Genomic DNA, 27,273 nt, shown 5'->3' with positions numbered 1-27,273 from the left:
TCAGCCATAAAAAAGAACAAAATAATACCATTTGCAGCAACCCGGATAGATGTAGAGATTGTTATACCGAGTGAAGTAAGTCAGACACAGAAAGACAAATATCACATGATATCACTTATATGTGGAATCTAAAAAAAGGGTACAAATGAACTTATTTACAAAACAGAAGTAGAGTCACAAATGTAGAAAACAAAGTTATGGTTGTCAGGGGATAAGTAGGAAGAGAGATAAATTGGGAGATTGGGATTGACATATACACATTGCTATATATAAAATAGATAACTAATAAGAACCTGCTGTATAGCACAGGGAACTCTACTCAATACTCCGTAATGGCCTATGTGGGAAAAGAATCTTAAAAATAAAAAAAAAAAAGAGTGGATATATGTATATGTATAACTGATTCACTTTGCTGTACACCTGAAATTAACACAACATTGTAAATCAACTAGACGCCAATAAAAATTTTTTAAAAAAGAGATCAAAGTGAAATTGGGAATGCAGAGGTAAGCTCCACGGGTGTCAAGGAAAATTTTAGGGATGAGTTAAGTCTGGAAGAAAGCAGAAACATTTTATCGACCAAAATAAAACAATATTTTTTAAGCCCCTCATATCTCCCTAAGGTCAGTCTGTTTTGTTGGTACTTAAAATGTTATCATTTCCCCATTTTGTTGTTTCCTGGAATGAGGAGACTGATTTGCTGCCCAATAAACTCCCTTGTCCTCCTTATGCAATAAAGGAAATCCTGACTTAAACACACAGCCACAGAGCAAGTTTATTTTCTTAAGTCTTAGGGTTGAGCTTCCTAAAATACAGTTAAAGTATTCATCCTTAAAGATTTTTTTCTTTGAATCTTATCAACAAAACACTCTTATACTTAGAAACTGAGGAGAGAGACAGAGAGGAGGAGGGAGAGACAGAAAGAGAAAGAATGGATTCATCCAAATCATCTGCATCACAAAGCACAGGTAAAATTTGCAACTATCCCATTTCTTTCATAGATCTTTTTGTGGAAGAGATGTTAAATACGTTGGGGATAGGACAATAGAAAATATCCAGTAGAGTAAAAGAGGAGAGACAGAGAGTGAAAGAGAGGAAAATAAAAGAGGATGGTTAGAAGACTAGATGTTAGAAGACTGGATTGCTGGAGATTGAGTTTAGGGAGAGCTACCCTTTCCATAGTTCGTTGTGTCCCATTGGGCAAGTCACTTCACATCTCTGCAACTCACTCTCTCCTTGTAGGTAAAATGTGTGTTGGGAGGGAGGAGGAGAGGAACTCCTAGATCATCAATGTTTTATCTGACTCACTTACAAAGGACTTGGTAAAGGAGACACTGAAAAGAGGAGAGCAGGAGAGAGACAGGAAAATCAGGGAAGAGTGAGAGGGAGAAAGAGAGAGAGAAAGATAGGGAAAGAAGGGGAGAAATCTGGGAGAGTTAGAAAGGAAAAACTGCACATCTATCCAAGTCTATGAGTCAGAGTCTTAAAGTTTGTAATGAATTACTCCAGTGGTTGTTTAAGTGTGGTCCCCAGGCCAGCAGCACCCTCAGCTCCTGGGAACTTGTTGGTTCCATACCAGCTCTACTGAATTTTTAACTCTGGAGGTGAGGCCCCACAATCTGTGTTTTAACAAGCCCTCCAAATGATTCTGATGCATGCTGAAGTTTGAGAATTACTCAATATAGACAATGCAAGTGGAAGGAGATAAGCAAGGTAATAGGAATTTCTTATATCTCTTTTGTAGATTTTAAGGGAAGATTGACCATGTCTATGTCTTTCTCCAGAAAGAGGATGCTTCTCTTCCCAAGTGTTCTTATGGACCGTTGCTGGGCTCTGCATCCTGCTACTGAGTGCCTGTTTTATCACCAGATGTGTTGGTGAGTTCTGAAGGTCAAATTCAAGCTCCGTGGTGAATATTAGGAGTGAATTCTTCCTTGTTGCCTGTGAGTTCTCTTCTCCCACAAAGGGTATTTCTATTCCAATTTTCCCCCGATTTATCTCAAGCCAGAAACCCCAACCAGTATAAAACTGTTACCAAATTTCAGTGACCTGTGACACATTTTTCACGGTACGCATCTTTTATCTCCTTAGTGGCCCTGAGTCCTCCACCCACACCCCCGTACCCTTGTCATTAGTGTAACCCTGCCCTGAGATCCTAGCCAGAGGCACAACAAATCACTTCTTGGAAGGAAGGTTTGAGAGGTTAGACTTGGCATAAGAGAGAGCGCAAACACATTTGTTTTCTTTGGGTCTTTGGGCCTGAAAAAATGTACGTTTATTTTCATAAATAAGGAAAACCATGAAATGTGAATTCTCTCTTCTTTGAGTAAGTAAACCTCGGTTCCTCTCCATGCTGAAGGAAAAGTAGATAGTAAGGAAATATCATAATTATTGGTACTTTTATAACTACAGAGATGATATAATGTATTTTTATCAAGAGTAATGAACATTAACTGTGCCCCTTTCCTTACAGTGTCATATCACACCTTTCAGCTCTGTGATGAGAAAAAGTTCCAGCCACTCGAGAATTCCATGGAGTTCTCCTGCTATAATGATGGATTAGGTAATCAAATTTGAACAGCTAAATTTACACATCAACATTTTCTGGCTTCTAGATTGATTTGGGGATAAACAAAGTAGTCGAGTTAGGTCCTTTTAAATGCAAAATCTTGCCTGTACTGTCAGAGAATAATGAGGAGTTGGTAAGAGGACAGGAATAAAACTTTGGAAGTGCAATTAGCATTGGGGCAGGACACTTTGCAGACATTATAGCAAACTTTTAGAATAAATTTGAGGTATATGTCTGAAGAGTCAATCTAGAAGTGGAAGGTGTTATTCCCAGAAGTGCACTTTTTGTTTTCATTCATCACCTGCTTCCAAAATGAGGTGAAGGAGAAAAAAATGCATGGAGTAGGAAATTTGGAAATACCTCAGAAGTATGCTCCCTATACTCTTGCATATACTCCTGATCCAAGTCTTAGCAAAATGCTACATGACAGTAGAAAATGACTTCCTTCTCTGGGTTACAATTTCCTCACCATTAAATTGAGAGAGACTGTACTATTTATTTTTAATTTTTTTAATAGATTTTTTTTTTTTGCGGTACGCGGGCCTCTCCCTCTGTGGCCTCTCCCGTTGCGGAGCACAGGCTCCGGATGCGCAGGCTCAGCGGCCATGGCTCACGGGCCCAGCCGCTCCGCAGCATGTGGGATCTTCCCGGACCGGGGCACGAACCCGTGACCCCTGCATCGGCAGGCGGACTCTCAACCACTGCGCCACCAGGGAAGCCCTTAATAGATCTTTATTGGAGTATAATTACTTCACAATACTGTGTTAGTTTCTGCTGTACACCAAAGTGAATCAGCCAATGCATACGTATGTCTCCATATCCCCTCCCTCTTGAGAATCCCTCCCACCCCCCGTATCCCACCCCTATAGGTCATTGTAAAGCACCGAGCTGATCTCCCTGTGCTATGCTGCTGCTTCCCCCAGCTAACTAGTTTACATTCAGTAGCGTGTATATGTCGATGCTACTCTCACTTCGCCCAGCTGCCCGCTCCCACCCCGTGTCCTCAAGGCCATTCTCCATGTCTACATCTTTATTCCTGCCCTGCAACTAGGTTCATCAGTACCTTTCTTTCTTTTTTTTTAGATACCATATATATGCATTAGAATACAGTATTTGTTTTTCTCTTACTTCACTCTGTATGACAGACTCTAGGTCCATCCACCTCACTACAAATAACTCACTTTCGTTTCTTTTCATGGCTGCATAATATTCCATTGTATATATGTGCCACATCTTCTTTATCCATTCATCTGTCAATGGACATTTAAGTTGCTTCCATGTCCTGGCTACTGTAAATAGAGCTGCAATGAACAATGTGGTATGTCTCTTTTTGATTTATGGTTTTCTCAGGGTATATGCCCAGTAGTGGGATTGCTGGGTCATATGGTAGTTCTATTTTTAGTTTTTTAAGGAACCTCCATACTGTGTTCCATAGTGATTGTATCAAGTTACATTCTCACCAACAGTGCAGGAGGGTTCCCATAAACTTCAAAGACTTAAATTCTGTAAGTCTAAGAACTGTAGCCCATCTGGACAACCAGTTTGGAGATTCTGTGGAGGGTACATTGTTTGGGCAACATGAGAGGTGGTTGCTTCGAGGTCACTCAGATAAAATGCATAATTTTCCTCTGAACTTGGAAGTCTATGAACAGGGTTCATAGAACATGGAACAGGGTTCCATGTCAGTAGCATAACAGGGGTTTCAAGGCTTCGGACGATAAATGAGGAACTTTATGGGCTCAGAGGAAGGTTTCTGTTATCTTACCCAATTCTGTAACTTACCCAGTTCTGTGAGGACTCTCACAGAAACTTCTCTCCTTCTAGGTTCAGTCAAGAATTGCTGTCCATTGAACTGGGTACATTTTCAATCCAGCTGCTATTTCTTTTCTACTAACACCATGACCTGGACAGCAAGCTTAAAAAACTGCTCGAACATGGGAGCTCATCTGGTGGTTATCAACACACAGGAGGAGCAGGTAGTTGGCGTACAGCTTCCTCCAGTGCCAATGAAACACCCTTCACAGGACACATCCCTTTTTCCATACATGTGTACTGTATTTGGCCCACAGTTACTATTTGTTAAGTGAATTTACTGAAATACATGCTGTTCTTATCATTTCTGTAAGTCAATACCAACTTTATTTTCATTACTAGTTTCATTTCTAGTTTCATTAGAAACTAGAAAAAAAGGAACTTCCATGTTCAGTTCCTTAATTAGTAAGGCAGGAAAAAAGAGGGTTGGGACTTCATTTTAGAATGACCAGTATGTTTATAAACATGTGAAAGAGGGCAAGCAAAATGTCCATTATCTTTAAGCTATGATTTGTAATGTTTTGGGCTACCAATAACAGTAGACAAATTTTGACTGTGTTACTGAGAACCTCCTTCTCTGTTGAAGGTTCTTTTTCATTGGTTTAATTTTATGTTATGTATGTTTTACCACAGTAAACAAATCAGGAGGTAATCCTCTATGATCTTACCATTTCAGGCCCATTTTTCTGTCATCTCTAGTCTAGATCCTACTTTATTTCTTTTAATAACAATTACGTTCAACATTTGTTCAGAATTGGGATAATTGATCTCCTCATATTTTGTGTGTATCTTCCACAGGAATTCCTTTACAGTATGAAACCTAAAAGGAAAGAGTTTTATATTGGACTGACGGACCAGGTGACTGAGGGTCAGTGGCAATGGGTAGATGGTACACCTTTCACAAAGTCTCTGAGGTAACTTCCTTCTTGTAGTAGAATTATAACACTAGCCCAAATTGTAAAGTTAGACCACCGTTGAGGAGAGTCCTCAGAACTTCCTTCTGGTCCAGGAGGTATATTCAAGTCCATTCTTGGTGATATTAGATGCAAGAAGGGAAAGAGCTGATGTAGAAGACAGAAAAGAGAAGTACAAGGATCTACTGCTCCCATCTCCTGGAACTAGATCAAGAATAAAGGGGAAATAACAGATGAAATGAGAAGAGGCTTAGAATTGTGCACTAATTCATTGGAAGTGCATGCAAGACGAAGAGTGGAATTCGTAGTCTTATGCCCACAAACTGCAATCAATGAGACAAAAACAGGGATTTGAGAAAGATAACAGATTCTTACGGAGTAAAAGTAGGATGCTTTGATCCTTTAACACATTGTTTCACTATAGCACTGTAACATGACTGAAGTATGTGCCTCAGTGAATACAAACTGTAGAATAAAGGGAGCAGACATGATATATGAGTATGAAGGAAACAAATCCATCAGGATATCAATCCTTCCCATAACATCTCATTCTGGATCTAAAGCCATGAGACATCATCGCAGAACAGCAAGTCAGAAAGATCCAGTTTAACTTCACTGTTCACAAACTCTGTGACTTAGAGAAATGGTTTAGCTTTTCTGAGATTCCTTTTCTTTATCAATAAGAGATTATAACCCCTGCCTCACAAAATTGTTGTGAAGTTAAACAACACAAATGTAATTTGCCTAGTTTACAGGTCACTTTACCTCTTGTAAATCTCCCATGTCTCTCTCTTTCAGCTTCTGGGATATAGGAGAGCCCAACAACATAGTTACAGTGGAGGACTGCGCCACCATAAGAGACTCTTCAAATCCAAGGCAAAACTGGAATGATATGCCCTGTTTCTTCAATATGTTTCGGATTTGTGAAATGCCAGAAAGAAATAGTTGAACAGAGAAAAATCACCAAGACAGAAGGCACAATGTAAACGTATAAATGAGAAGGAACAAGCGATAATCACAGCCGCACAACTCTAACATAAGTGTGCATTGCACTTTATAAGGACTTCATAAGTGTTTGTCGCTTTGATGTAAATAAAAATACATCGTTTTGAATGTTATAATTCATGATATTGACAGAAGTGCATTTTTCTCTACATCAGTCTCGGGATTTCTCAGAATTTACCAAGCTTCTCTAGCAATGTTGTGGGCGGGGGGGAAAGGAGTATTTCTCCTTTTGGTACATTTGCTTCAGTTATGAGTATTTGTAAGAAAATACAGGGACACAGAACAAGCACCAAATCCAGCAAAGAAGAGGATTTTGGAAAGTGCCTTGAACAATTCGAAATCAGGCTCTGTGTCATGTCTTCTTTTTAGTTCCTGAAAAGTCTGTCTTCTCTTCTCAATTTCATCCTGTTTTTCACTCCCTACCTAAGCATATCTCCTATGTTCTCCTATATAATAAGTAGGAAACTTCTTCAAGTCATGAAACGTATTCCTGCTTAAAAGACTGGTGTGGACTTTCCGGCCAAAGGCATTCACTGCAACTTCTTAGAAAGATCATGCTAACCTTCAGCTCCAAAGAGACTGTCATCCAGTCTACTCATCTCAGAAACTCCATTTCCTCTCTATTCTCTTCCATTGACTAACTGGATCGCACCCAAATGTATCTATTGCTCAGCCAGAACCAGAGTCCAATAGTCAAATTATTCTAAGACAACAGTCAACTTGACACTTTCCTGTCTCAAGCCTATCCATTTATTGCATAATATTCTATCAATACTGAAAAGATTATTCAAGAATATATAAATAACATGGAAGTTTTATAACCATGTTTCTTGCACACAGCACCATAAAGAGACCCTTGAAATCATTGGAATTAACACGTAATCACTGAATGGGAAAATTCAACTGAACAAGTGAAAATAATATATCAGCTTTCTTTTTTTTTTTTTTTTTTTTTTGCGGTACGCGGGCCTCTCACTATTGTGGCCTCTCCCGTTGCGGAGCACAGGCTCCGGATGTGCAGGCTCAGCGGCCATGGCTCATGGGTCCAGCCACTCCGCGGCATGTGGGATCTTCCCGGACCGGGGCACAAACCCATGTCCCCTGCATCGGCAGGCGGACTCTCAACCACTGCGCCACCAGGAAAGCCCTATATATTAGCTTTCATTACAAACATTTATTTCTCTTAGGCATAAGTGACAATCTGTGGTTTTGAAATCAATATGCCTTTAAAACAAAAGTCATTCAACCTGAAAGTAATCCAATAAAAATATCTTCAACTTTCTAATTTCTTTTTTTCATCTCATAAACATCAATGAGGAAACACTGAAAAACATGTGGACATTTTTTTGTTCATTGTTGTTGTATTTCAGGTGGCTATAATTATCTTACATTAATATTGAAAGATATAAAAATATTAATGTATATTATTTCACCATTTATAATTTAAGTTATACAACTAACTCTGCCTTCAAAGTTTGGCAAGAAAAGAAACAATTGTTAAGGGTTTATTTGCCAAAGTAAAGATCATTAGAACCTAAATTATTTATCAGGAAAATTCTTCTTTGAGAAGGAAATCATCCAATTGAGACTGTTTTTAAATATCGTATTTTATAGGACTACATAAATACTTAGGCACCGGAAAACCCAAAAAGTTGCAAAAAATAAAGAGTAATTAATCATTCATATTCCCAAGACCATATTCCCCAAATAAACCACTGTTATGACTTAAATACTATTACCATTGGGGTCCCCAATTTTTTAAAAAAGAAAAATCACTGTACTACATCTTATAAAAATGATACATATTTATTATTAAAAATTCCTACAGAGCACAATTGTATAAAGATGAAAGTGAAAAAAATTCAAATCCCAAGTTGATATAGTTAGAAATCATACAACAGATGAGTCTTTTAAAACATTAAATTTAATTTTACTTGAATTTAACAAATAAAAAAATTGAGGTGAAATTTAAGAATTCTTGAACTTCAAGAATTTTATAGGCCTTATAGATTACCACAAAAAACTTTTTCCTGAAGGGTCCCTAAAAGAAAAATGATAAGGAATCAAGTAAAATGTTCTCCTTGCTTTCCTATTTCTTCTTCTTCCCACCCCCCTTTTCCTTTCTCAACAATATAGCCCTAAAATCATTCATTGGATGGGGCATAGCTAGGTAGTTTTTGCATGTGAATGCATGGGGGGAAATATAACATATATAGATATACACATAAGAAACCGATAATCATAGTTACTTTGAAGAGGCATTTAGGGGTTCAGGGTGAATGAGAGATTCACCTTATACTTTTATTAATGTTTTTTACTGTTTGCCTTTTTAATGCACACATACATTACATTTTCAAACATAAAAAGTGTTTAGATTTTTTAAGTGTTTCAAAGTTCTAGAACTATTGCAATGTCCTAAAGAAATAGGCAATTATTTTTATAAAATTACTATCAGTTGTCTTAAAGAAATTGTGAAGACTAGGAGAGGTGCCATGAGACTTGAGGATACACAGAAAGGGACCAAGGGTGGAAACAGGGAGAACAATCAGAAGGCCATTGCAATAATCCAGGTAAGAGATGGTAACTTGGTCTGTGATGGTAGCCATGGAGGGAATGAAAAATGATCAGCAGGGGGAGAAATAGATTAGAGGTATAGATGTAGACACAGATGTATAAAATCACAAACAGGTCATATTTTATTGACAACTGAATCTTTAAATACAGTCTTATACAAATGAAAAATGGATAATATTAACTATACAAGCCTATTATCATTTACATAAATTTATTTCAACAAGTTTTGTAGATTTGTGCTATGTAATTTATGGCTAACACAGTTAAAGTCACTTGGTGCTACTTCAGTTAAAAGTATCAGCTTTAAACACAGACACACACAGACACACACATAATCAATCAATCAAACACTAATATTCCAAACTTACAAGATCACTAATTTACAGAATAAATACTGTTTTTAAAAATAGTGGTAAGGGGCTTCCCTGGTGGCGCAGTGGTTGGGAATCCGCCTGCTGATGCAGGGGACACGGGTTCGTGCCCCGGTCCGGGAAGATCCCACATGCCGCGGAGCAGCTGGGCCCGTGAGCCATGGCTGCTGAGCCTGCGCGTCCGGAGCCTGTGCTCTGCAGTGGGAGAGGCCACAGCAGTGAGAGGCCCGCATACCGCAAAAGAAAAAAAAAAATAGTGGTAAGGAAGTTAGGTTAAAAAGCTGTCGCTTGAAATTTTTTAGCTTGGATGCAGGAAACGTCAGCAAAATGAATATATGTAAGAAGACAGCCTTATTTTGTTGATGTTGGATGTGACTGCTTCACAATTAAAACTACACACATCGCAAACGCATAACTTCAGGTTGCTAAAGCCATGATTTCCTTGCTAGTTTGAACTGCAGCTTTATAGCTCTAAAGAAGCTTGCTAACAATTTACATAAATGGATTGAAAATATAATTTTTTTCTGATTCAAATTAAAAATACAGAAACACTAATACAATGTTGCAAGAATAATTAAGAACTATTACCTTTTAGCCAAGAGGCCACAGCACCTCCAGTAACTCTCCCATAATACCAAAGGGAACACATTTCACTTGCTATGAAAGGTAGATCTGGGCCATAGTCCTGTTTCTGTCATACACTAGACATGTGAAGGTGAGCTCTTCGGCTTCCCAAGGGTTTTGTGTCCATAGCTATAGAAGTAAAGGAGTTTGGTAAAGGTGGCCTGTAATGGACTTTTCCACTCAAAAAGAAATTAAGTCAGCTTGAGACTCCCCACTATGGGAAGACTTTTAAAGTGGAGTAAGAAGTAAATTTTTGAAAAGGTAAATAGACTTTTTTTCTACCTGGGCAATACCATAATTCTAAATATTCTATTCTGTTATTCAGAAAATATTTTGCTCGTGGAATTTCAATCTAATGGCATACTATTAAGAAGTCTGAAAATGAAGCATCAGGGGCTTCCCTGGTGGCGCGGTGGTTGGGAGTCTGCCTGCCGGTGCGGGGGACGCGGGTTCGAGCCCTGGTCCGGGAGGATCCCACATGCTGCAGAGCAACGAGTAGCCCCCGGCTCGCTGCAGCTATAGGGGGCCAGCACGCAGCAATGAAGACCCAAAGCAGCCAAAAATAAATGAATAAATAAATAAATTAAAAAAAAAAATGAAGCATCAGACAATAAAAATGTTGCTTAAAAACTTTAAAGAGTTTGTGATATTTGGGTTAAAAACAATGATACACCACTACCAGTAGGAATATCCCACCTTTGAACTTTAAGAGCTAAGAATTGAAGCAGAGGAAACAATGACTTATAGATTTCACCATTCAAGCTACTCTTAGATACGTTAATCAATACACACTAACTGAAAAGTAAATACCTTGAAATACTATCAAGAAAGCAAAGTTAATGAAAATTGATTCTCACAGAAAAATATGATTTTTTCCACCAAAACACTACACAAAAGCACATTATCTTGAATGAATTAAACAAGAATAACTACGGCCATAATGTTCTATGACTGAGAATGTTTTCTCTGTTCCCACGATGCATGTACATTCTTCCCTAGTCTAATTGGTTCTTCTTTTCTGTCCTCATAACAGGGACCCCTTCCTAGGCTTCTTGTTGAATGCTGCTCCAGGTATCTTACAAATGCTACTTGTCTGAAAGTCACAAGGAAAATCATTCCAGGCCCATTTGTCTTTGTCATTAACAAAGACAACACATTTTTCTTTCTGGTAGTTGTTGGGTTCACCCTCGGGCCAGAATCTGAAGTGAGTGTGTGTGTGTGTGTGTGTGTGTGTGTGTGTGTGTGTGTGTGTGTGTGTGTGTGTGTGTGTGTGTGTGTGTGTGTGTGTGTGTGTGTGTTTCTATACATGTTGGGTGTGTATGGTAGAGGCCAGAGGACAAGGCAGAGAAAATGTTCCTAGTGAAACATTTAGAGCTGCACTGTCCAACACAAGCGTAGTGTCTACTAGTATAGAGGTTACTCAACACACTATGCTCTATTCCGAGTAAGCTTTCTTACATTGGTATACTCCACCCCAAAATAAATTCTGCTTGCTGTCTTCTTCTCACCTTTGCCTATAAAGCTCTTTTGCCCCAGTCAGTATACTCACACCATCTGTGGGTTCAATGGTGTCTTGTCCACCCAATGCCACTGGCTTTCAAGGTTCTCATCTGTAAGTCCCAGGAAATATGAAAATCGCTATCCAAAAATTGAGTGATAACGTTCTGCATAAAAATGTGAATTTTTATAAGTATATTTGCCTTTATCAGGTGATAGCTGTTATGTTAGGAACAGAGGAAAGAAGTCAAATAAAGTACTAGTTAAGCACAAAAGCATTGGCATCAGATCTGTTTTCACATCCCCCCTCTGGCGTTTATTCCACAATGTTAACAAGTGCTTTAATTTCACCAAATCCCAGTTTTCTCAACTCCAAAAGGGATGACTCCACTATTTCATAGAGTCACTGTGAAGATTAAGTGAGATCAACTTGCAAATCACTTAGCGCAGTACTTAATAGGATTGGATTTCTAGGAACTTTTATTTTTAAAATTACCTTCTTCAATTGTTTGTGTATTTCATTAAACTCCATTTTATTCAGGAGCTGGTGAACCTATAGTTGCAAAGCCATGGAAACAGAATCCTCCACGAAACCCTACTAACCAAGAATAGAATCTGAGTCATGGTATCGTACATATATGGAAATATATTACATGAGGAAATAAATTTCAGTTCAAATTGAATTTACCTTGAGATTTTTTTTTTTTTTAGAATGACAACCATACTTCTGAATTATTTTTCCTGTGCTCTATTCTGAGAAGCTATTTCAATCCTGATTAACCATTCATTTACTTACTCATGAAATATTTATCAGGACCTATCTAAGTGTGCCTAGCACTGCAAAGGCCATTGGAGATGCAAAGATGCTTAAGGCATGGCTCCAGCCCTCTACAAAGTAGGACTCATGGGAACACTGAAGTAAGTGCCATGGTCACACGATGCACAAAGTACCACGGAAGTATCTCCAAACTAGAATAGGAAAGATGGAGCAGAGAAGGTGGTCAGGGTAGTTTTCTGTAGAAAATAACACATGAATCAAATCTGGGAAGACCAGAAGAACTTGGCCATGTGAAGAAAAATGAGAGAGGAAGAAAAGTCTTTCCAGGTAGTTGGAAGAGATGAAGCAAAGGCACAGATGCATAGCAGAGCACAAAAATTCCTCTTTCTCTGCAAAGAGATTCAAACCAGCAGAGAAACGGATGTAAGCCTCTCAACATACCTACTCAGCTTCTGTGCTGATGGTGGCCAGATGAGCCCCTGTCCCCATACAGTGTCTTTCACTCTGAGCCCACATCTTGCTGTCATTAAAAACAGCAGTTGGACTGGAAGGCTCTCCAGCCCACAAGACAGCAATTCCAGGTGACCCCTCATGTGAAAACTGAAAGGAAAATTAGTTACACCATGTATGTCATCTGTAACAGATTGCATAACTATTTCACTACCTAATATCCAACTAACATTTATGAGAATAATACCAGGATTACCAGTCATTCTGTCCCTCCCTTTTTAAAAATCCTGAAAATTGGGCTTCCCTGGTGGCGCAGTGGTTGAGAGTCCGCCTGCCGATGCAGGGGACACGGGTTCATGCCCCGGTCCGGGAAGATCCCACATGCCGTGGAGAGGCTGGGCCCGTGAGCCATGGCCGCTGAGCCTGCGCGTCCGGAGCCTGTGCTCCGCAATGGGAGAGGCCACAACAGTGAGAGGCCCGCGTACCGCAAAAAAAAATTTTTAAAAGACAACCAAGAATAATGTTTAAAATCCATGAATTGATGCAATGCTATAAAATTTCAAATTAGCAAGTCGATGGCATACTCAAGTCACTGGGCAGCTCTGTACATCTTCTAGAAAGAAGGAATAGACTCTGCATGCATTGGAAAAGAGGTATATATGTACAGCATTTAAAGGAGGACAACAGGTATTCACTACAGACTAACGAACTCCATTTTAATGATTGTCAATTAAGCACAACAAGCATAAGATATTTTAAAATTAGCTTCCAAGAAGGATTCATATTGGTTTAGAAAATTTAAATACAGGCATCTTACTCAATACTCCGTTTTGATGAAGATAGCCATTATAAACAAGGGAATGAAACAAATATGGCTTGTTTTACAGACTAGTTATGGCAGCTCAAAACCATGTGCCCTTCACATTAATGAAGAAGATAGACAATATCAATAGTTTCCAAAGTAGGAAATAACTTCAGGGATTTATCAAACAATGAAATACTTTATTTAAAAACACACACAAAGATTTAGACTGCTACAGAGAGTTTGTGGAGAGAGATTTAAAAAATTCCTTCAGTCAAACAAAGTTAATGTAAATAACCCAAGCAATACACCCGGGAGAATATGAGTACCAGCTCATGCTAACTGTAATAACCTTGGAGCACTACTTAAAAAATACCTCTAAAGCAATGACAGTTCACATTTGTTGATATGCCAGGCACTGTTTTAAGTACTGAACAGAAGTTAACTTGCATAATATTCACAAAATGAAGTATGTATTATTATCTTCCCACCTTCACAAATAACATATCCAAGTCTTTGAAAAGTTAAAAATTTGTCTGAGGGCTTCCCTGGTGGCGCAGTGGTTCAGAGTCCGCTTGCCAATGCAGGGGACGTGGGTTCGTGCCCCGGTCTGGGAAGATCCCACATGCCGCGGAGCAGCTGGGCCTGTGAGCCATGGCCGCTGAGCCTGCGCGTCCGGAGCCTGTGCTCCGCAACGGGAGAGGCCACAGCAGTGAGAGGTCCGCGTACAGCAAAAAAAAAAAACAAAAAAAAAAGGAAATATATCCTGTGTTCATGGATAGGAATAATTAATATTGCTAAAATGTCCATACTACTCAAGCCAGCTATAGATTCAACATAACCTCTATCAAAATTCCAATGGCATTTTTCACAGACATAGAAAAAATAATCCTAAGATTTGTGTGGAACTACAAAAGACCACAAAAAAGTAATAACCAAAGCAATCATGAGAAAAAAGAACAAAGCCGGAGGCATCATACTTCCTTATTTCAAATTATACTACAAAGCTATAATAATTAAAACATTAAAAAACTAGCATAAAAAGAGACACATAGGGCTTCCCTGGTGGCGCAGTGGTTGAGAGTCTGCCTGCCGGTGCAGGGGACACGGGTTCATGCCCCGGTCCAGGAAGATCCCACATGCCGCGGAGCGGCTGGGCCCGTGAGCCATGGCCGCTGAGCCTGTGCGTTCGGAGCCTGTGCTCCACAACAGGAGAGGCCACAACAGTGAGAGGCCCGCATACCGCAAAAAAGAAAAAGAGACACATAGATCAATGCAACTAAATAGAGGTGCAGAAATAAACTCCTGCATTTACAGTCAACTAATATTTGACAAGGGAGCCAAGAACACTCAATGAGAAAGGACAGTCTTTTCAACAAAACTATGTGTTGCAAGAACTGGATAACCACATGCAGAAAAATAAAATTGGACCACTATCTTAGACCACTCCCCAAAATTAACTCAAAATAGATTAAAGACTTAAACTAACACGTGATACCATAAAATTCCTAGAAGAAAACATATGGAGGAAGCTCCCTGACATCGGTCTTAGCCACAATTTTTTAGATATCACACCAAAAGCACAAGCTACAAAAGCAAAAATCAGGAAGTGGGAGTACATCAAACTAAAAAGCTTCTGCACAGCAAAAGACACAATCAAAAAAACAAAGAAAGAAAGAAAAGACAACCTACGGAATAAGAGAAAATATTTGCAAACCATATATCTGATAAGAAGTTAATATCCAAAATATACAAAGAACTCATACAACTCAATAACAAAAACAATCCAATTTTTCAAATGTGCAGAGGAACTAAACGGACATTTTTCTTAAGAAGACATACAAATAGCCAAAAGATCATTTTTTTAGAGTCACAAGCAGTTGACTGACTCAGTGTGACTCAAGACCACAAAGAAACCATTTCTAATTCACACTGTTCTGAGTCCTGGGGTTGGGGCCCAGGCTGGCAAGAATGATGCTTGGGACCCATTCCCACGCAAACGCACTCAACATCACTAATCATCAGGGAAATGCAAATCAAAACCACAGTGAGATATCATCTCACATCTATTAGAATGGTTATCACCAAGAAGACAAGAAGAGATAACAAGTGTTGGTGAGGATGTGGATCAAGGGGAACCCTAGCACACTCTTGGAGGGAATGAAAACTAGTCCAGCCACTATGGAAACAGTACAGAGTTTCCTCAAAAGATTAAAAAGGGAACTACTATATGATCCAGCAATTCAACTTCCGGGTATATATCCAAAGGAAATGAAAACAGGATATTGAAGAGATATATGCACTCCCATGTTTATTGCAGCATTATTCACAATAGCAAGGTATGGAAACAACCATAGGGTCCATTTGCAATGAATGGATAAAGAAGATGTGGTATACATATGCAAGAAAATGTTATTTGGCCATAAGAAAGAAGGAAATCTTGCCATTTGCAATAACGTGGAGAGACCTTGAGGTTATTATACGAGGTGAGAAAAGTCAGAGAAAGACAAATAGTATATTCTATGATACCACTTATATGTGGAATCTAAAAAAGCCAAACTCATAGAAACGGAGAGTAGACTGGTGGTTACCAGAGGCTAGGAGGTGGAGGAATTGGGGCGATGCAGTTTAAGGTTGCAAACTTTCAACCAGTAGATAAGTTCTAGAGATCTAATGCATAGTACAGTCGTTATAGACATACCTTGGAGAAATCACAGATCCAGTTCTAGACTACCAGAATAAAGCGAATATTGCAATAAAGCAAGTCACACAAATTTTTGGTTTCCCAGGGCATACAGAAGTTATGTCTATACTACACTGTAGTCTATTAAGTGTGCAGTAGTATTATGCCTTGAAAAACAACATACATACCTTAATTTTAAAATACTTTATTGCTAAAAAATGTTTTCCATCATCTGAGCCTGCAGCAAGTCACAGTAGTAACGTCAAAGATCACTGATGGGCTTCCCTGGTGGCGCAGTGGTTGAGAGTCCGCCTGCCGATGCAGGGGACACGGGTTCATGCCCCGGTCCGGGAAGATCCCACATGCCGCGGAGCGGCTGGGCCCGTGAGCCATGGCCGCTGAGCCTGCACGTCCGGAGCCGGTGCTCCGCAACGGGAGAGGCCATGGCGGTGAGAGGCCCGCGTACCACAATAAAAAAAAAAAAAAAAAAAAATCACTGATCACAGATCACCATAACAAATATAATGATGAAAAGGTTTGAAATATTGTGAGAATTACCAGAACATGACACAGAGACACAAAGTGAGCAAACGCTATTGAAAAATGGCACTGATAGATTTCCTCGATGAAGTGTTGCTACAAACCTTCAATTTGTAAAAAGCATAGTATCTGCGAAGTGCAATAAAGCAAAGTTCAATAAAATGAGGTATGCCTGTATAGACAATATTATATTACAAACTTCCAAGTTGCTAAGAGATTAGATCTGAGTTGCTCTCACCACAAAAAAGAAATGACAATTACATGACAGAAGTGTTAGCTAACACTCCGATTACTGCAATAAATGTATCACATTTTGTACACCTAAACATTTACAATGTTATATGTCAATTATATCCCCATAAAAATTAATTTTTTTAAAAAAAGGAAAGGATCTCATCATTTTGCCCTTATTCTTACCATGTTATTGCAATCCTAATAGGCAGAATTAGGATAGCCAGCCAAGCAGCAGTAGTAGAAGCAGTACTAACAGAGAATTTACCATATGCCAGGCTTTGTTCTAAGCACTTTAAATTTTTATTTTATTCTGACAATAACTCTATAAAGTAGGAACTATTATCTTCATTTTGCATATGAGGAAACCAAGGCAAATAAGGGTTAATTTATCCAAGGTCAAAAAGCCAGTAAGTGGCAGAGTAAACTTTTGTGCCAAGGCAGTCTGTCTCTTTCCAAATTCATGCTCATAACCACTCCTCTTTACTTCCCATTAATCACCTATTTTGGTGGGACTGGGGAAGGGGGGGGTCATTAAACTCAGTAAGTGTATTCCCTATTCAAAGATTTATTTAAGTATTAAAGTCTGAAGAAAGTATTATTCTGTTCTTCATTTTCCACCTACCCAAACAGCTGTTTTTCTACATTCCCAACAAACTTCGGATCAGGTACATGTTTAGACTCCATAGATGAAATGTCCCTTGACAGTCTTCATTCATGTCTTTAGGTGTCTCCCCTGCCACCAGGAAATCTGAGCAGTATTTGCTACCACTGTGCTAGAGTTGCTAGGGGGAGCCCGTCCTCTAGTGGTCCCATGCTGCTATGCAGCTAGTTAAAGCGTTCACAGAAATTGCCTCAAAGACATTTTTTTACTGTTAGGTGCAGTGGCAGAACACACGTAAGACAAAAGAAAATACTAAAAAGCAAACAGCAACCTTCATGGTTGGTCTTAATGCATCATTGTGTGTAACTGAGGGGATGACGCTAGTCTTAGATTGATAGGGCAGAACATGAGGTCTCAAAGGACAATTATTTCACTCCTGAGACGTAGACTTTAGTATACTAGAGCTTTTTAAAAAACACACCACCCCCATATCTTAGTAACTTTCAAAAAGGGACTGAAAATGACAATTTTCATTCTGAAATAAACGTCACACGACATGGTTTCAACCATGGTTGCTGTGAAAACCATACCAAGCCTATACATTCCCCAGGCTGAAGGGACTTGCAAGTAAATGTAATCCTCTTCCTTTTTCCTTTCTTTCTCAAGAGAATATGTGATGGATGGGGAGCTCCTGAGTATGAGTTCTAGTCACAAACCATATGTATTTTCCTCATGTACAGTTAAGAGGCAATAACAGAAATGATTTTTTTTAAAAGCCAAAAAAAAGCTAAATATAACCAAGTGCAATCTTAGCCAGTTCTGATAACTGAGATCAGACACTAAGCTACCAGATTTATCAGCAGCTGCGCGACATGATATCCAGTTTTCCTTTTCCCAGGCCATAGCGTCTATGTACCAAAGTAAAATTTGTCTTCAATGCTACTTTCTTGGGCCCAAATATTAACTGACCCTGGAGCATATAAATGAGACCTTCTGCAACTATAACAAAGCATATAAGGAATACTTATGTCCTGTAGCTAGGAACAATCAAAATGAGAATGAGTGAAAAAAGGAAAAACCCAACTTTCTGATTTCTGGTCCCTCTTCACTGAAATCACTGTTAATTCAACAAGTATATATTTATGGCATAAGGAAAATACTGAGTAGATAAAAATGAAGACATGGTCCTTATATCAAAGAGCTCACAAACCAGTGAGAATTTCAACAGCAACCCCCAATAACAAGGGAGATCACCTTTCAGACTGAGGGGATAAGTAACGTTTCACAAAGCAGCACTTTCCAGGATGGGAAGGATTTCACCAGGCAGGTAGAGAAGGGAAGGAATTCCAGGCAGAGGGAATCGCAAGCACTCAATGCCCATGCTGCTGATGGCATCTGCAGAATGACTAGTGTGCGGGAGCTGACTGAGTGAAAGGGAAAACTGAGAGCTGAGGATGAAATGGTACTTTGGACTTTAATCTGTAAGCAAAGGAAAATTATTAAAGGTAACCAATGAGTAGGGGAGGAAAGGGCATGAGCAGGGTTTGGTTTCAGGAAGGTTATTCTGGTGTCAACACGTAAGCTGAACTAGGGCTGAGAAAGCTGGAGGCAAGCCAACTACCTAGAAGGTTATCAGAATGGAGGAAGTGAGGAGTAATAAGCTCACATGACAACCGTGAAGGCAGATGTCAATGTCTAACCAAGGGGGTTGAGCTGGAAAAATTATCATCTGCATCTTCTACCCAAAAAACCCCCCTGCAGTTTAGGATACAAGTTTATCCATGATAGTGCCTCACAACCTCAGTAATGATAAGAAAGGCCGTGGTTGGGGAAGCCATCCAAGCCCTTCCCTGGGAGGGCGAATGGGGGAGGTGTATCAGAATCTCTGGAGAGAGCAGTATGTTATTTTAAATTGAAAACAAAAAAAGAGAGAGAAAAAAAAAAGAAGTACCCGTATCATTCTGATTCATCTCCTGTGACAATCACTGAATGAGAACTCCAAGATCCTTCTGGCTTCCAAAGTCTATGACTCTCACTTTAGTTCTATCTCATGCGTTGATTCCCTTCATTTATGCTGACCATAGTTCTGGGATATGAAAGGTGGCCTAGATCACAAAGATAATTTGAAGCAAATGAAATTAACTGTACCAGTAAATAAATAATAAATACAAATGATCTCGACAAGGAGACTCTGTGTGTTTAGAAACATGAGGACAGAGGTCTAGCCTTAACTTCTTAAAACCTCCATTTCTTGAAAATGAGTAATAGATATAAAATGTCCTTTTATTACCTACTGGCCACCTATATTGGGTCAATTAAATAAAAAAGATAATGAAACAGGCAAATAGAAAGATAAAAGAGACACTACCTCTTTCCGTATTTTTAATTACCATTATTGCACCAATACAGCATACATATGCTCTATATACATATATCTGAAACTTCATTTTCAATTCTTCAGCAATTCAAATACATAATATATTATCATCTTGAGAATACAAAGAACACAACATAGAGGAAGATTGAGAAAATAGGCTCCCAGCAGTTAGTCACTAGTGATTCTATAGGCTTTCTTTTTAGTGTTTTCTATTGGAATTTTTAAATGTCCTGTCATGGCTCTGCAAGAATAGAGCTGCCTGGAACGGGAAGCAATGAAAAAAAAAAAAAATGGACCCAAAGTTAAAAAGAGTCAAGAAGGAAATCCAAGAGAGAGAATCTATTTTGAAACTATATATAAGGACTCCCTTCAGCCAGACGGTACCATCCAAATAGGTGCTAAGGGAAGAAGTGAGATCCTCCCGTTTCACTCTCAGAATTGCCCCTTAGCAGACAAAATAGCTGGTGCCAGTTCATCTAAGAGTGGGACCCCTTCACAGCACTGTAAAAGGAATGGTGGGCAGAGAGAGGGGAAGTGGTGGGGGGCAACTTGCTTCTGAGATACTCCTGGTGATGGGTATTGCAGCCGGCGTTTGGGCAAAACCTACCACAGCTAAAGTCATGGCTCTCCAGCTTGCTTCATAAACGATGGTACATGTAATAGCAGCTTTCTGTTGAAGAGCTGGTGGACTGAAAAAATAACTGTGTATGAAAAGGAGCCAGATACCCAGGCAGCAAGGCAATGTGGGTACTGAACAAGAGTTAAGTGCTTTCAACCTCTCTGCTCTACAAATTAGGTTAAAAACTCTAAACCCTTTAACTTTAGGACAAATAATGGGGCCATTACAAAGTAACGCTGTGCTTCAAATGCAGCAACTAGATGGAGCTGCAAGAAAGTAACTGCTCCTCTAGAAAATAAGTAGGGAAACATAGTCCCTTGAACCTCCTTCACCCAAGAGACACCCGCTGATCAGAGATGCTGCACTGTCAACGAAAGGAGAGTGGGGCGCCACCAACACAACCCTCTTGCCACAGGAGGACACATGCAAACGCACTAGAGGGTCAGGGGGCTGCACCCAGCACTGGATGTTCACTGAATAAGACAAGCCTGAGGGAGGATATATAGCAGAGACCCAGGAAACAGGTCTTTCTTCACACCTACCCCTATCAAAATTCTGAATCTGTAAACACTGTGATCAGTCTGTCCATTTTTAGAGTCTTCAGTTAATGGAAAAGGAAGTTCTGAGGGTTTTGTCTCCCCTGAAATTGCTAAACAGAGCTTCACAAAGAGGCACACAAGGGTCATGAGATGATTCTGAAAGAAGTTAAAGAATTTAAAGATGGAGAAAATTTTACAGATGTTGGAGGTTATTTCCCCACCAAAGAGACCCTGGCCTTTAGAGCCCTGCAATAGCCACAAGTATCATAAGACTCACTATTCCCCTGCCCTGACAGTGAACAGGAGATAAGAATACTTTCTTGGCTGTACAGCAAGGAACAACACCGGGGAGTGACACACCAGCCTGAACGCAATGGAGAAGCTATGAAAACAACCGTTCAGTAATTTTGGTTCTGGGGAGGGAAGGGGTTCCGAGCTCCCCTCACAGATGGGTGCCCTCAAGGTCATTTTGATTCTTCAAGTCTGTCCTTAACATCCTGCCGTGCTCCTCAGAACTGGACCCAGTTGGATGGCTGTGGTGTCTGGTTTGGAACAGAGCTGCAAGACAGAGCAGAGAGATAGCCAAAGGCATATTAGGATAGGGACTCCAGCCCTAACAGTAAGAAATTTCTGCCCAGAGTTCCTGAAACTATACTCCACAGCAATTCTTATTAAGGCCTGAGATATTCCACTCAAGCTTCACGCTACAGCTTTGCTACCCACCATCCCCAGCACTCCTATACCTGCTTACCTAGAATTCCTGCTGAAGACTCTATGACCTACAAACGCCCTGCCTTCCCAGATCAGAGACTTCATTTGACTGTACACACATCATCGATACCCTGGTTGAGAGTACGCTGGTTTCCCTATGCTAATACCTGGATGCAGTGCTAAAGTCACCCCACAAGTCATTGCTTGCAGAAACTGGAGCTGGTGCTGGTGTCGTTACAGGAGCAGGAGAATCCAAATCTAAAAGGATATCTGAATACAAGGTAAGAGAAGAAATAAGAAAAGGGGAAACATAATAAAAATTTTAGAAACAAAAACTTATGTTCTCACAAAAACCTATACGTAAATGTTCACAGTGACTTTGTTTGTAACAGCCAAAAACTGGAAACGACCCAGATGCTTTTCCATGGGTGATGATTAAACATACTGTGGTACATCCATACCATGGAATACTACTCAGCAATAAACAGGAACAAACTGTTGATATATACAACTTGATGACTCTCAAGGGAATCATCCTGAGTGGGAAAGGTCAATCCCAAAGGTTATATACTATATGGTTCCATTTATGTAACATTCCTGAAGTGACAAAATTAGAGATGGAGAACAGATTAGTGACTGATTGCTGAGGGTTAGGGATCGTGGGGAGAGGCAAAGAGGTGTGGCTATAAAGGGCGACACAAGGGATCCTTGTCGTGGTGGAACTGTTCAGTATCCTGACCACGGTGGTGAATCCAGGAACCGACACATGATAAAACTGCACAGAACTACAGCCGACCCTTGAACCACATGGGTCTGAACTGCATGAGTCCACTTACGCAGGGATTTTTTTTCAAAGAACACTCACTATAGTACGACGTGATCTGTGGTTGGCTGAATCTGTAGATTCGGAACCGCAGATACGGAGGGACAACTATGAAGTTATACACAGATTTCTGACTGCATGGGGGGGGCGCGGGTGAGCAGGGAGGAAGTGGTCAGTGCACCTGAGCCCTGCACTGTTCAAGGGTCAACTGCACACACAAATGAGAATACGTAAAAATGACAAAATCTGGACTTCCCTGGTGGCGCAGTGGTTGAGAATCCACCTGCCAATGCAGGAGACATGGGTTCGAGCCCTGGTCCGGGAAGATCCCACGTGCCGCGGAGCAACTAGGCCCGTGCGCCACAACTGCTAAGTCTGCACTCTAGAGCCTGCAAGCCACAACTACTGAAACCTGCGTGCCTAGAGCCCATGCTCCGCAACAAGAGAGGGCACCGCAATGAGAAGCCCACACATTGCAATGAGGAGTGGCCCCCACTCGCCGCAACTGGAGAAAGCCCGTGCACAGCGACAAAGACCCAATGCAGCCAAAAAAAAAAAAAAAACAGACGAAATCTAAGTAAGATGAGGAGATGGTGTCAATTTTGCAAAATGTTGAGGGTAACTGGGTAAAGGGTATGTGGGATTCCTTTGTATTATTTTTTACAACTGCATGTGAATCTACAATTACCAAATTTAATTTTAAAAAATAAAAATAAATAAACCTTAGATACTATCCTTAGTGCCTTCTGGCAACACTTACCAAAAGAAGTAGCCTGTAACCACTTTTACCTCAAAAATTCCAGAAGGAGAAGGTTTGCTCTTAGCAATCAATTACAAATGATTAATGATATAATTTAAAACTTAAATTGTATTAAATTATAATTAACTAATTAATGATATAACTTAAAACTCCCAGATTCTAATACTAGGTTCTCTAATCTTAGGAAAATTCCTTCCCAAGTTCTAATTTGTCATCCTTTAAATGGAAGTAACTATATCTATTCTTTTTTCCCACCAGACAGTAAAGAAAAACGAAAATGTACTTATAAACACAGATGTCGTCTCATTTCCTCTCATGGCCCTTGTGAAGAAATGAAACGGATTAAGAAGTGACATTCACTGAGTGGCTACTATATTCCAAGAACTGGGCTAGGTGCCACCACATCATTTCACCCTCACAGTCTTAGGGTAGTTTTACATCTCCATTTTACAGGTAAGGATACTGAGACTCAGAGAAATTAAATAATGTTAGCCAACACATTCAGATAAAAAGTAGCAGAGCCATGACCAAAATCTTGTCCCATCTGACTCTCAGGCCCACTAGCATCTCTTTCACCAAGGTACAATGAAGGAAACAGTCTTCTCAATTTCTACTCATTTTCGGCCAAAGAACCACCCAGAACCATGACTCTCAGCTCACTAAAAATCTTCAATGCCTTGCTAGAGGTTTCCAGAATCACCTTGTCAGTGTCAAGTGCCATTTAACAGCAAAACCATCAACACTCTCCTTGGCAAACAGGTGTTACCCAGTTAAACCCTAAGATATGATTTCTCAAGGTTGAAGTGCTAGAGACAGTTACCTGCATCAGTACCTCCATGACTGGATTTTGGTACGGGCGGTGGAGTGACATGATTGCTGATGGCAACTGAGGAGGACGGTGGGGGAATTGTGACTCTGCCTCCAGGCGGGGGTGGGAGTAAGCTTAGGCCCCCAGCCGCTGTAGTCTTGGGCCTAGAAGCACCTCCTTTCTTGGTTGTGATGTTCTACAAAAGAAAAAAAAGCAGCAGAGTGAGAGAAAGAAAAAAAATAAGTCACAGGCTTATGGAAATACAAGGAGGGGTGGGGGGAACCATACTCACCCCAATACTCAACTTGATGGTCTGCCCCTCCTTGAAGCCCAGATCCAACTTGGGACGATTATCCATTTCCTGAGATTCTTTGGAAATCTCAGATTCCTGCTTTACCCACCTTCAGTAAAAGAGTAAGTTATTTTAATTGGGATTCCCTGAAAGCGGAGTCTGACACACAAATTTGAGTGTAGCTAATTTATGTGAAACATGATTCCAGAAAGTAGAGTAAGGGAACATGAGATGTGAGAAAGGAAAGGAAGAAAAGCCAAGAGAGGGCAACTGGGGTTCAATACCGCTGAGGAACCATTCAAAATGCATATTAAACTTGTCCCTCCAAAAGAGGGCACTCAGCCACCAATTCCCATCCCCCACGGTTGAGGGCGGCCCCTGAGGGGGTGTTAATCCCTCAGTCCTTCCAGGTTGCCCCCCTTGCTAACTGGGTAGCCTTCCACAATTTCAGGAAGTCCTAAGGCAGAAAAGCCTGCCCTTGAGGTAGGAAGCCGACAGTGTGCACGGTGCTGTCTACCACAGCTGAGCCAAAATCGAACGGGCTGAAGAAATACTGCAACAGGCACAAAACATGTCAGCTACATGGAGTAACAACACTGGCACATAACTCCCCACATAGCTCACAGACAGCCCTGCTGCTACTGTTATGCCTCCCTCAGCCACCTAAAAGCAAGGGCAAATTCCCCAGAGGCATAAACAAAAGCCCCATCTCAAACCACTGTACAAGGGATTAAAAACATATTCTAGCTATAAGGAAAGGATAGAATAGATACAAATATAATGTAAGAAAACAGAGTGAATGGGAAGATTTATATTCCCGTGAACTAGTTTACCAAGTAAAGAAACCAGGAGGTAAAAGAGATAGTGCCCACTCAGCTGAGGAGCAGTACTCCCCAAACATTTAACCTGGTAAATAAAGACAGGCTTCACTCACTTGAAGTGATCTTGCAAAGAGACATTAAAGTCAAAGGCATCACCCCGATCTGAGAAGCCAATGCCAATGAAAGCACTACGCCCTGTGAAAAAGACAGGAATCTTCAGAACAGGAAGTATCCCTTAGCGCAAACTCTATCCAATGAAAATATCAATGTCATATTTACCCTAACTAGATAACATCTGTGAATGTGAAATATTTTCTCCTGGACCAGGGATCAGCAAACTGCATGCAGCCCATGGGCCAAATGCTGCCAGAGCTTGTTCCTGTAAATAAAGTTCCACTGGAACAAAGGCACACCAGTTTGTTTACACACCACCCATGGCAGCGTTCACATTACATCAACAGAACTGAGTAGTTGCAAGAGATCATTTGGCCCACAAAACCTAAAATATTTATTATCTGTGTATTTACAGAAAAAATTTGCCAGCCTCTGATTGGAGAAAAGATGATTGCCATAAACACAGATGATGTAAGACAGTCCCACAAAAAACCACCACAACAATGAACAGGCAATATGTGTCAATTCTTTGGTTAGATAAACATTTTGATTTATTTACGTCTACTTTTAATAACCACATCTTGAAACCTGTGCTCATATCTATTACAAACATGTTAATCCTTCTCCTTCAGCAACTAGAGTTAACTCTGGACAAAGGGGAGGAAAAATGTAGTAAACTGAAGTAAGATAAATGCATTGGGGCACACTTCTGTTGAAGTGCATTAACTATTTTCCTAATCTCAACCCATTCAAAATCCCTGATCCCTTACCAGTACCATCCTGGATCCGGATTACAAAGTAGCGGCTGGAATCTGTCACTGTCTCCACAGCAATACCAGGATATTGTTCTACTGGTGCTTGAGCAAAGAGCTCCCCTGACAGGTAAGGAAAAGACTTCTTTGAGCAAAGGAAGCAAAATTTAAAACTCAATTAACAAGTATTTCCATGCCAGTCCCCAATTTGAAGGTATTTATAAAAGAACACCAAACCAATATCCTTAATATGTTAGAGAGTCACCAGCACAGATTACCTGAAACTTTATCCTCAAGTTTGATATAAGCAATCTTCCCTTTTGAAGTGATTCGGAGACGACCAGTCCAATCAGGTTGATCTAATTTCCAGTCAGATGCCCTAGGATAGGAAAATGGAGAAGCCTCAGGCCTCGGGTCCACGTCTTTAATACACTAAAAACCTACGCAGAATCATTTGCCATATTTCTATTTCCCTCTTCTGAATTGCTTACTCTTTCTACGTATTAAATAATCAAAAGACTAACTCATGATTCTCTCTATACAGATGCCTCATGTTACACACAGTCCAAAGCAAATAGAAGAAATGTTACTACTTAAGTCCAAAAAGCATCAATAAAAGTAAAAAGTACAAAAAAAAAAGCAATTTAAAAATTTATCACAATGACACTATTTTATATAGTACCGTAGATGGTATTTTATATAATAGTGTTTTGCTGATCAGGGAACAACAAGGTCTACTAAGTGAAATATATTAGGTACAGAAGCCTCCCAAATCCCTAAACATATTACCTTTCACTGAATTCAACCAATATTTACAGAGTGTATATTAAGTTGCAGGTACTGTTCTAGGTACTTGGGATACAAGAGGGAACCAAATTTAAAGCCATCATGAAGCTTTCATTCTAACAGAAGATAGATAATAAAAAAGAAGCAATAAATAAGTAAAATAATTAACATCTCAGAAGGTGATAACTGCTACGGTAAAAAGAAAATGCAGGGTTTCCCTTGTGGCGCAGTGGTTGAGAGTTCGCCTGCCGATGCAGGGGACACGGGTTCGTGCCCCGGTCCAGGAGGATCCCACATGCCACGGAGCGGCTGGGCCCGTGAGCCATGGCCACTGAGCCTGTGCGTTCGGAGCCTGTGCTCCGCAACGGGAGAGGCCACAACAGTGAGAGGCCCGCGTACCGCAAAAAAAAAAAAAAA

At 40.1% G+C, this 27,273-nt stretch overlaps 2 protein-coding genes and 1 pseudogene across 3 annotated transcripts in view; 1 reads left to right on the top strand and 2 right to left on the bottom strand.

The window, feature by feature from the left end:
* The first annotated feature begins 771 nt into the window (after positions 1–771).
* Positions 772–6,413, top strand: LOC115841000 (C-type lectin domain family 4 member E-like). The gene is made up of 6 exons (XM_030834526.3): positions 772–968; positions 1,785–1,877; positions 2,474–2,563; positions 4,394–4,545; positions 5,180–5,295; positions 6,094–6,413. Exons 1-6 carry the CDS (start codon positions 932–934, stop codon positions 6,242–6,244), a joined length of 639 nt encoding a protein of 212 aa, XP_030690386.1. The 5' UTR covers positions 772–931; the 3' UTR covers positions 6,245–6,413.
* A 1,832-nt stretch (positions 6,414–8,245) lies between these two features.
* LOC115840953 (C-type lectin domain family 4 member D-like) lies at positions 8,246–12,857 on the bottom strand (annotated as a pseudogene).
* NECAP1 (NECAP endocytosis associated 1) overlaps positions 12,661–27,273 on the bottom strand; it is an 18,989-nt gene continuing 4,376 nt past the window's right edge. Inside the window, exons 2-9 of one of the 2 annotated variants that reach the window (XR_009565488.1) lie at positions 26,349–26,449; positions 26,089–26,193; positions 25,318–25,399; positions 24,384–24,492; positions 24,104–24,287; positions 21,868–21,970; positions 20,439–21,547; positions 12,661–19,559 (exon numbers count right to left, since the gene is read on the bottom strand). Coding sequence is in view for 1 of the 2 variants with exons in the window: in XM_030834524.2 (XP_030690384.1) it covers positions 21,499–21,547; positions 21,868–21,970; positions 24,104–24,287; positions 24,384–24,492; positions 25,318–25,399; positions 26,089–26,193; positions 26,349–26,449 (733 nt within the window). In the remaining variant the exon portion in view is untranslated. Of the gene's footprint in view, positions 19,560–19,822; positions 21,548–21,867; positions 21,971–24,103; positions 24,288–24,383; positions 24,493–25,317; positions 25,400–26,088; positions 26,194–26,348; positions 26,450–27,273 lie in introns of those variants that run through there. The other variant, XM_030834524.2, reaches the window with a different exon arrangement.

Source organism: Globicephala melas, chromosome 10, assembly GCF_963455315.2.
Source record: "Globicephala melas chromosome 10, mGloMel1.2, whole genome shotgun sequence".
Lineage (NCBI taxonomy): Eukaryota > Metazoa > Chordata > Mammalia > Artiodactyla > Delphinidae > Globicephala > Globicephala melas.
This window is presented reverse-complemented; position numbering and strand designations above follow the sequence as displayed.

What these genes read in the sequence shown, in the direction of transcription:
- LOC115841000 (XM_030834526.3), top strand. Translation starts at nt 932, where the DNA reads ATGGATTCATCCAAATCATCTGCATCACAAAGCACAG. An exon ending in TTTTATCACCAGATGTGTTG is followed by an intron (nt 1,878 to 2,473) that starts GTGAGTTCTGAA and finishes CTTTCCTTACAG; the next exon opens with TGTCATATCACACCTTTCAG. An exon ending in CTGCTATAATGATGGATTAG is followed by an intron (nt 2,564 to 4,393) that starts GTAATCAAATTT and finishes CTCTCCTTCTAG; the next exon opens with GTTCAGTCAAGAATTGCTGT.